Source organism: Anopheles coluzzii, chromosome 3 (assembly GCF_943734685.1).
Source record: "Anopheles coluzzii chromosome 3, AcolN3, whole genome shotgun sequence".
NCBI lineage: Eukaryota > Metazoa > Arthropoda > Insecta > Diptera > Culicidae > Anopheles > Anopheles coluzzii.
Genome location: NC_064671.1, coordinates 34,644,903 through 34,655,943, shown reverse-complemented (window position 1 = coordinate 34,655,943; position 11,041 = coordinate 34,644,903). Strand labels below are relative to the sequence as shown.

Genomic DNA, 11,041 nt, shown 5'->3' with positions numbered 1-11,041 from the left:
TCTTTCCTGTCCTGAAATATTTCTCATTGAAATCTTTCATCTTCTTTATGGGAGAGCTTTTCATTTTCAAAGCTTTCTTTTCCATTTCTTCAACTGGCCTTCGAACACTTTTGTTATAAAGAACATTAATCTTTGGCAACAGTTCAATTATATTTATGAATGTTTGGTGTAATAAGAAAGAATAATATTTAAATATCGAATGATTTATTGTTTTGTTGAGTTATGCTCTCCCAGGTCCGATAACTAATAATAAAACAATAAAAACTTTCATCCGATCCGAACAAATTACGAAAATCACCTCAATTTGGCTTTAAGCAGCCAAAATTACTTCTCTAAATGTCATCCCACAATGTCCATGTTTGTGCCCTTTTCCAAACCAGATGTAGCCAGTTTTCAAATGCCAATAAAGAGAGAGAGAGAGAGAGAGAGAGAGAGAGAGAGCATACATCCAACCGATAGAAGGAGACTGCGAGCGAAAACATTCTCTTCCCAGAACGGAGAGAATCCTTCGTTTTGGTTTCCCACATTTCCACCACGTGCTGTTTGTTTGCAAACGCAAACTCCCCCCGTGTACTCGCGGCGGAAAACTCACTCTCACACACACAAACACTTTCGCAACTCCCGCGAGCACGATGTTGATTGCTCTCCCACATACGGCCTGCTTTGCTCGGGAGTCGGACGCGGTTGCCTAACACCACATCCTGCCTGCCAAGCAAAAGGGCGACCTGCCTGTTTGCGACGTGTCAGTGAAGGGAGCAACAGCAACAACAACAAAAAACGGCCCAGTGCCCTGGAACCGGGGAAAAGAAAGAAAAACACCCACAGGAAAAGGGGAAACGTTGACAGGTGAAAATGGCGAAATTGTTCTACGCGACAGTCCAAGCACGGTGGCACTGATTCGATCCGATTGTGACAGTGGATTGTTTAGCTGGCAACACAACACAACGGTGACAACAGCAACAACAACACTAGCAAGATGTAATGTGGGTGGATGACGGTGGAGTGTGAAGACGTTGCAGAGTGTGAAAAAGAACCTCCGGTGGACCTGTTTCGGTGTTTTGCAATCACGACAAGCACCTTTTTTGATGCGGTAATCGTGCCGCGGGCGTGTGGTGTTTTCGGTCCTCTCGCGCGCGTCATCAAAGTATGCTGGTGCGGTGCATCAAAATACTCGTAGCGGTTCTGCTTAGTTTGACGTTTACCATCTCGCTGTCGAAGCTGGTGCTGTGCGTGTGGAACGGCTGGTTCAATGCGGATGCCGCGGATTACGAAATCTTCGCGTCCTATCCGGGCGCGGCGGGACGGCACGGCCCGAGCCCATCGTCCGGCAAGTCGCCCCCGTACGGTGGCGCCAGCCGGCACACCCCAACCATCGTGGACGAGTGGCTCGATCACAATCAGCTGGGAAAATACAAACAACTCTTCCGTGACCGAGGTGAGTTTTCGTGCGTTGGATCCATTTTCTGTTTTATTTCCATTTTGGTGTGTCGCGTTATTAGAAAAGAGATAACCAAATGCTTCCAAAAACAGCGACCCCCGTGGAGGCACCACTTCGTGTGGATAATTCAATTAGGTTAAAACGTTCACCGCCCTGCCAAGTGGCAACTCTTGGCCTCCGTTTCATCCTGCCCGGAGCAGTCCTATTTCACGTTCGATTTCGCAGAACCTTTTACCTGTTGGTTTGCAATTTGGTAGCCAGGTTGCCATAAGCGACCTGTGTCGTTTCGACAGTGTACCAATGCGCATGCCACGATCGAGCAAGGCGCGTTGACACTGATTTGTTTACAAAATTTCTCCCCTCAAAACTCTGATCGCACCGTTGCCCCCGGTGGTGGCCTGTTTGGCTATCGGTTTGGCAATCTAAACATGGCTCACCCGCCCTGAGTTATGACCTATCTAGGTCGATTGCGGTAAATCAAAACGTTGTACGACAACGTGTGACAACTTCCCGGGTTGGTAGCTGATGCTCCACTTCCATGACCTGCAATTCTGGACACCGGCAAACGCGTTATCGGACGTGTTCGCGTTCTGTCCCGCTCAACACGTCCCACTACAGCAACAACATGCTGGTGCTGGTGCGGAAACGGGTCACCGGGTGCTGGTGCTTATCTTGTAGGAACGGCGGTAAAGAACATAAATAAAACTGTGGTGCTACTGTCCCAACAAATGGAGTTGATGAACATGACTGGCAGGATGATAACGATGGCCGGTGGATAAAGGGTGGCTTTGGGCATGCAAACATGGACACGATGGAAATTCTATTTGGGGACATGTTTTGGGTCGTATAGTAACTGCTCTTCTTTCTGCCTTAACTTAATGATTGATAACATTGTAATGAAAATTTATGATTAATTTGAAGCAGAAAAGCTTGTACACCTTAAGCTTAAACACCTTGTTCTCTTATTGATAGCCAGTAATGGCTAGTGAACCTTCAATATTCAAAATAAACTTCTGAGAGTTAATTTTTCATTTATAGAACCTTTAAAATCTCCTCTGAACTGAAACTTTGTTGTCTACAAACGATGACTGATATTCAACATGTTACCTAATTTACTAAACGAGTAGGTAATGTCCAATTAATGTCTGTGTGCGTCATATACATACATCGAATTTCAGGCTTGATCGTACATGCACATTGGAACAACGATATATTTTAATCCTTTTTTGGGATAAAATTAGCTAAGTAACAACATAATCCTACTTGAAATTCACACATTGCATACCTCTACGCGCTTAAAAAATGACGAACATGGTTAATAGTTGGGTATGTTCTGTTGTGTATATTAGTTTTATGAGCATCTTCCCAAATAAATATACATACATTAACAATTTTGCTGAAGGTCGAAGTCTAATACGGACGTCACACGAGGCGTAAACTCAAAAAGTTTACGCTTGATTTGTATGGGAGAGCGTAAACTTCCTGTCAAAAGATTATAGGGTTGTATGGCTGAAATTTAGTTTACGCCAAAGTTTACGCTTCGTGTGACGTCCGTATAAGACATCATAACAGAATATCTACTGCTTTGCTTTTCGCATCGAATAAATAGGCTTCTTCTTATTCTTCTTCTTCTTCTTTTTATTCTTCTTCTTCTTCTTCTTCTTCTTCTTCTTTTCTTTTTCGTTTTCGTTTTCTTTTTCTTCTTCTTCTTCTTCTTCTTCTTCTTCTTTTCTTCTTCTTTGTCTTCTTTTTCTTCTTCTTCTTCTTTGCGTAATATCCTACGCTGACAAGCCGGCTAGACTTTCCAGACTTATTCAGTACCTCGCAGCCGAATAGTCAGTCCTTGCTACAAGGGGACGTATTCATATGAGGCTTGAATCCATGGCGGGCATATTGTTAAGTCGTGTGAGTTGACAACTATACCACGGGACCAAACCGCCGTAATCAAATTTTTACCTCAAATTGAACATTGCTAAAGTGTCATGGTAACGTCATAAGTATGATATCGCTCAACCCAGAACGAATATTGCTTCAAGATCATCCTCAACGTGTTACTGATATATTTCCCCTCTGAATACTTCGTTCTCTCTACTTTCTTAACTTGTTTTCGTACAAATCAACCATTTACGAGCTGGTCAAATTTCCCAAATCCCCAAATATTGGTCCGCAAAAAGTGCGCCACAAACTTTTCAACCTACCCCGTCATGTGATTGTACGCCGAGCTCTCACATGTTTCTCACCGCATTCCGTTGCCACGCGCATGTGTCTCTCCTGCTGGTTCCTTTCTCGCTCTGTCACCTTGCTCCATACCTTGACCTCTCTCTCTCTCTCTCTTTTGCTCGCTCTCGCTCTTTCTCACTCTCATCCCTCTGCGCTCCAACCCGAAAACGCAACGCGAACGACGAGATATCTCGCTGCATGCCGCGAGATACAGCCGCGATAGAACTGGCGGCGACGACCGGGCTGGCCCTAACCATGTGTATGCATGCGTGCGTGTGTATGTGCTCTCGTTGTTTTGTTGCCATTGCGGGTCCTATCCTCGGGCCAGAGTACAGAAGCTGCCACACGCTCTCGCGGGCGCTTGTCCATTCATTCGGTGTCAGTCGTTCGTGCGATACGGGCGAACCCACTACCTATCCCGGAAGCAGCATCGCGCAGCATACACACAGATACAACACACACACACACAGTCCACTCCAGTACAGAGTGTGTCCATTCCGGTCCAACCTTTTTTTTGTTCCTCCCGCCCTCTCCCGCCCTCTCCCTCATAAATAGAAACGTTCTTTTTTTGCGGTTTGTTAAATCCCATTGTAACCCCGTCCCAAACCCTTAAGCAGCCTCCTCCCCTGCAGCTTTGTTTGTGTGCAGTAGAGCATCCCTTATCCCGGTGTGGTGAAATTAGATCCTTTGGGCCGCCACTGCGGCAGAAAGTGCACACACAGTGTTTCGTCCACAATTTTCCCATTCCCTTTGTCACACCACAACAACACCACACGACATACAAAAAGTGTTTTAAAAAACGGCAAACAAAACGCCCTGTATCAAACGCGTGCGTGCGTGCGTGTGTGTACGGTGACTGCAGAGGTACTACCGCACACACACGCTCTCCCTCTCTTGTTTTGTTGGTTATTGTGTGTGTGGCTGCAAAACAGTGTGTACGGTTCAAAAGTGTCAAGATCAAAAGGATGACAGGACTCGCTGCTTCCTCCGTCGTTCGTCCTGCTCCCGTGGCAACCACGGCGCCGCCGCAGCCTGCTACCGTGCCGTTCTAATCCCATCCCGGAGCTGCCGTCTCACAGTGTGTCTTTTGTGCCTTTAGCGGGGCGTGGAGGGTGGTTCGGATGCTGCCAGTGCAAGTCCTTAGTCCCGATAGTTCCCACGGTTCGTCGGAGAAAGCGTGAGCCAGTGAGAGGGTAAGAGCGAGAGAGTGATATGAAGTGAATGAACCGGAAACAACAAAACAAAGCGTGTGTCTCGGAAAAGCGGAATTGAAGTGGTTGGAGGTGTCATTTAAGTGATCAAAAGTGAATTACATGGGTGTAATAACTCAGTGTTCTTTTGGAGGGATGCAACCCTTCAATTGATATTCTTAATGGTCGTTTTTTGTGATTGAAGACTTCAAAGACTTTCAACTGAATTTAAATACAGAAAAATACTTAAAAGAAATAATAAGAACATTCTTTTGCAAATGTAAACGTTATAAAACCACCCTGCTCTGCACGAAGATAATAATAGGCGAACACATCTCACAGCTACGCGTTGTCACAATAGATGACAAACTAAAAATTATCACTACAACCGTTCGCGATACAAACGACCCCAAAACACATCAAACAAGCACACAGCACAATGTTACTCGTCGTCACAGTTTTCCCATCTTTTCTTTCCAATCTCGCCACACGCCGATCTGCTCGTGTGGGTGCGTGCGTTTGTGTGTGTGTGTGTCTTTACCCTACACAGCAACCACCTTCTTCCCATCCACCATACAAACACACAAAAGACACGCAAACCGTTGATGCACACTCGCATCGGCGCCCGCCTTTGTGTGATGATGAAATGAAAAGCCAGCGGAAAAACTCGATTGTGTTTTTGGGGAGCAAAATTTCATTCAAACGCACACACATGCACGCACGCTCGCTGCAGTAACCGAACCACTGCCGACTTTTCACGACACCCCCAGAGATGTATAGAGAGAGAGAGAATGAGTGAGCGGGTGAAAACCCCCCCGGGGCGAGAACAAAACCGAAACACTCGGTGACGGAACGCATTGTTTGTGTGTGTGTGGGTATGTGTGTTTGTAACGGTTGCGTCTTCGACCGCTAGTCCAGTCTGTTGCGTGATGCTGCGGCTACTGAGATTCATTTTTTTCCTTCACAAACCATTCCTGTGGAGCGAATTTTCCTTTCCAAACCCACCGCGTGAACGAGACGCGACGATGAAGCTGTGCGTGCGTTGGGAAATTCTTGAGAACCCCCCTCTATGTGTGATGCTGTAACGCTTTTGGAAAACCGTTACCATACCTCGCTTTTCCTCCGAACATCGAAAAAGAGAAGAAGAACCGTAACTTGACGCCTTGAGTGTTTAGTTTTGTTTGTTTTGTTTCCGCGCGTACAATGCGTGTCACCACGCAGCGTAACCTTATCGCTTCTTTGCACTTGCGTCCTTCTGTTCGCACCCATTTTCCCCCACCCATGACGGACGTTGATTGATCGTTAGAGGCCAATTCGCGCCCGTGTCCCCGCGATTGATGATCTTTTCCGATGCGGAGCGGTGGCGGAAAAATCACATCCACGCGAGCGTCCACCAGTCACGCGTTTGTTGAATGATTATTTGTGTGTGTGTGTTTTTTTTTCTTTTTTTTAGAGGTTTGCCTCAAACACACACATATACATCACCACCACGTATACCACATCGCGGAAAGTGCGCGTGGATTGCCAAAAAATATCAGAAAAAACACCGATAACGCTGCCTTTTATCCTTTCGCTTTTCTGGCTGACATTTTTCTGGGAGAGTACTTTTTTTTCGTTGGCCACTCGTAGCTGTCAATCAACCGGGCCGTTTTGTTTGTCCTTTCGTCAGTTTCGTCAAACTCTTCGCCAACTAGCCGTGACATTATCCGGAGGCTGACGAAAACCGACCCGACAGTGGTGCCATTCTTGCGCGATGTTATTTTCATTTGGGAAGTAACGAAATAAACAAAACCATCACAAAAGATTGTCACGCTTGCCTAGACCTTCGTCAGCGCTAGACCGGTGAACGGTTCATTAGCGCTGATTGACTTCAGGTATTAGGAGATTCGCACGAACAGGACAGTTTAGGGCCTTCAAAATATTTATTTTACAACTTTTTTTACACAAAATTGAATTTAATTCCATTTCACAATTACATCATCAGCGTTTCATGGTGCAAATGGATGTTGCTCGAACGAAGCGCTTCCCATTTCGCCCATCTTATTTGCCTTCCAGATGACTGATAATGTAACGCCCATGACCTTGAGCGTTCTGCAGCACTTTTATCGCAGCTTTCCTTCCCCAAATGTCTTCGTCAGCGGCTCTGCGCTCGTGCGCTAATGACAGCACACAGTTCGCTTTCCATCTCATTACCACCTCGCGTTGCGTCGCTGATGATGGCGCTGGCATTTCCATCTCATTTGACAGAGACAAATCAGTACCTCGGTGGTGCTGCTGATGCTGATAATCGTGCTCGCAAAAAAAATGGCACAAAACGCTTTTACACGGACTTATCGCAAGGATAAACGTTCCTTCTTTCTCCTTTATTAAATTCAATCAATTTATCCGCTCCAATATTCAAATGGAATCATTCGGTTGGAAATCTTATCGGCACAAACAAACCCACACACATACAAACAAAATGGTCAAGCAAAATTTAGCTATAATTTGCTACGTAGACAACTTTTTTCTCTTGAAAGCATTTTAAGTTTGGTCGTAAATCACCACTATGGTCCCGAAGTATGGTTTCGGTGCTGTTACTTCAACACGTGTTTTCCATTTCATGCCTGGTGCACGGAAATTGAACCACTGCCAACGCCAGTGGAAAACTGGCCACTGCTGTGTCTCAACCCTGTGCTGCACAATGGCAAAACGCTATCAAATCCACACCGGACGAAAGATTATGTGGCAGACAGTTAACCTTCGGTTTTCCATTGGCATGTGTTGTGTTGTTGTACACGCTATGTTTGGTTAATGTTACTTTTAAAGTATCTTTGCAGGGAATCATACCTTTGCAAAGGGAAACAGCAAATACCGGAAGCCGCTGAATTGAATCAGCTGTGAAAGTATTAGCTGAACTAGCTATTAGAACGGCAGGATGCACTTTCTGTCAGCTGCAAAAGATAAGCGAATGAGGTTATTACGTTGCGCAAAGATATTAGATATTACGACCGTTATGCACGGTACATTTAGCTTGAAATTCAGGGATGAGCAATGCAAAAACAAGAAGATTTTTTTCATAGATATTTCATGAATTTCGGAAAGCTTTTATGTTGTTCTTAGAACTTTCTGCTTCTTTTTAATGAATTATTATAATTTCAACACATTTTTCCAAGAAGTTATGATCATAATTTTTGTAAATAAGTTTTTTATTGGAACTCACCAGGGCAATGTCATTCCTTTAATTCTTAATTTTCAATCCAATTTCATTTTTTTGGCAATTTACACGAATGAATACTGTTTTCCATGAGAACTTCCAATGCGCATTAACATTATTCACCAGAGATGTTTTTCAACAGAAAACTGTCAAAAATGTATGACAGCTATTGATATAGTATATCAGGAACTGGTTCTACTGGACATGAAGTTTCAACCGTTGCAGAATACTCTTACAGTAGTAGCAGTTCATCAGATGTAACCTAAAACCATAGCTGAGCACCCGAAGAATCTAATGAAGGGCTACATCTTGTTACAGTGAACCCTCTCTTATTTGACACCTCTCCAATTCGACAGTCCCATCGCCTCTCAAATAAGAGAGAGTTGACTGTTTATCAATTTCTTTCAATCTTTCATCTTTGAGCTCTGAGCTCTGAGCCATCTGAGCTCCAAAAACTGGTCCAAAAATGTTGATTGATGTTGCAACCTGAAATGAAACATTTTTGAGTAAATCAAAATCAAACAAAATTCTTTCGAATGTTTCGTTAACACCTTAACAGCAAGAATCAGAGTATATTTGCGAGATTAATGCTCTTGAAAGACGTATAACTATTGTGACCATCATGAGGGTTTCGATTTTTGGACGTATTGCTCAGTATTTCAATACTTAATACTAAATACAGTCAACTCTCTTTTATTTGAGAGGCCATGGGACTGTCGAATAAGAGGGGTTTTCAAATTACAGAGGTTGAAAGTGCATGAAAGGTCCATACAAACAAGAAAGATACAGAACATTTAGTATGCAGCCTTAACTGTTGCTATAGAAAACTGAGCACACGATTGCCAATTTGAGCAAACATCATTCAATAACCATGCCAACACCATACACAAATAAGAGGGATACAGATTTCAGAGGCTTTCCAAATTAGAGGAACAAAAATGTACTGGAAATCAAGGGACTGAGCAAAATGTTCAAATAAGAGAGGTTTTTCAAATAAGAAAGGGTTCACTGTAAAACAAATCAGTTAACCTTCCCTGACTCTACGCAAACCTGTGCTCGTTTGACCCGCTCTGAAAACGATGCCCCTAAATCCCCGATCTAATTATTCTAGCACGTAGACCAACACAACCCGCAAAACAAACCAGACCCGCGGCAAGACCCGTCAATTCTAAGCCAAACACCAAACACACGCCAACTAGCACGTGACCACGGCGGCCGCGTCGGCGGAAAACAAGAGTGTTCAAAGTGACAGCAGCTTCCGGAAGAACCTGCACAAAACAACAACCAAAAACACTCCCTTAACTGGGCCACAAAGTAACGCTTTGGAATTGAACTATCAGTGAGACCACCACAGTGAGAGGCGAAACGCCAACACAATTCCCCCTTCCCCCACATTTCACAGTGTGATAAGAGTGATCAAACATTGGCCTTGTGGTCGGTTGGGTGGAAGCGTCGCTGTTGCCGAGCCGCCGCCGCCGCCACCACAGAAGTTCACCCACGTCGCGCGGAAGCAGACGTTGGACAATGTCAAGGTGCCTAGCGGCGTACAGCGTCAGCAGCGCCATCACCGTCAGACCATCTGCCGGCCGCCCCCGGTCGGGCGTCGTGCCACAATCGAAAGCTTTAATAAACAGTGCATTGCCGCAGCAGAAGGAGCAGCAATAGGAGAGCGACGTGGAGAGAGTTAAACCATTTGCGCACCGAGTTTGTTATGCGCTAGCGTAAGCCGGGAATAGGTCCACGTTTTACACACTACTGGGCACTACTTGTTGTGCAGTTTTTAAAGAAGTGAATCAAAAACCCACACACACAAAACAAAGCGCGTTTTCATTCGCGTGTGATAAAAGGAAAAAACAAGTGCGGAGCGTGTACGCGTGACACGCACAAAGCGCAAAACACCCCGAATGTTCAACATGTGGGCCCCGGAGTCGGAAATCAACTCGATTGCCTTTACCAACATCCGCCATTCGGTGTCAGCTTCGTCTGGTAGGTATATTTCCCTGTGCTCTGTGCAGTGCAAACCATTCTTCACGACCTTTGCAGCAATTAATTCTTAACCAGAACAGCAATTAATATACTTCTCTACGTGATCGAGCAGCCAAGGCAATAAATAATAGACAAATCCCCACAACCAAACACAAACACAAACATAGGTTCGGTCTCTGCAAGTAAAGCATGACCCCAGTGCCAATGCCCAGCCACACATGGGTAACCGATCCAGCAACGATCAAACACATTCCAGTGTAAAAACCGAGCTGAAAATTACTCTTTAATAGTGCAGATGCAGACAAAGTAAAGAACCTTTTTGTGGGTCCAGGTCATGAGTCATTTGCAGCTGAATCTTTCCACCGGGTCGTATACTGCGACCGGAGGTAACAAACTCGCCCCAATGTAAACATTCCCGGGGCGTAACGATGCGTTATGAAACGATGTGGCCCCGACCGCCCGCACAGCAAGGAAAGGCGATTGTTTATTTACTAAAAGGAAGCGAAATTTATCGCTATTTATTTACTGATTTGTACCTTGCTGTTGTGTGATTTGTTTTCACTTTCACTTGGCGGGGGCGGTTTGTTTTTGTTCTTGTTTTTCTTATCCTGCTCCATGTCCGGTGCGACATGAGTCGCGCGGTACCTGCGGCAAAGCAGCGCAAAAACTTCGCCATCCGTACCGCGGGCGCATTAACAAAACTCTCTGCTTGCCTTCTTTTGATTTATTACCAGCACCATCCCGGGTTGAAAGTGGTTTGGTTTAATTGAAAAATGGTAACACGTTGATAGCACCTGCTACAACCCTCTGCTATCTCAGTTCACTCCACGGGAACACCTTACTTATACTTGGGGCGTATTTTTTGTCAGTAAACGAGGATGCTACCAAACAAATTGCGATAATCTTTTATCCACTCGCTGTTGGAATTGGACCATCGTTCAAGCTCCCGGGCGGAACAGGTAATCCGTCAGCCTCGTGTGTGTGAGTATGTATATGTGTGTTTGCCGAGAA

At 45.0% G+C, this 11,041-nt stretch overlaps 1 protein-coding gene across 5 annotated transcripts in view; it reads left to right on the top strand.

The window, feature by feature from the left end:
* The first annotated feature begins 642 nt into the window (after positions 1-642).
* Positions 643-11,041, top strand: part of LOC120955547 (apoptosis-resistant E3 ubiquitin protein ligase 1) — a 31,459-nt gene continuing 21,060 nt past the window's right edge. The window contains exons 1-2 of one of the 5 annotated variants that reach the window (XM_040376517.2): positions 3,920-4,522; positions 9,156-10,030. In XM_040376517.2, coding sequence (XP_040232451.1) covers positions 9,949-10,030 — 82 coding nt within the window. In that variant the 5' untranslated portion in view covers positions 3,920-4,522; positions 9,156-9,948. Of the gene's footprint in view, positions 1,436-3,919; positions 4,852-9,155; positions 10,031-11,041 lie in introns of those variants that run through there. The other 4 variants (XM_040376514.2, XM_040376518.2, XM_040376512.2 and 1 more) reach the window with 4 other exon arrangements.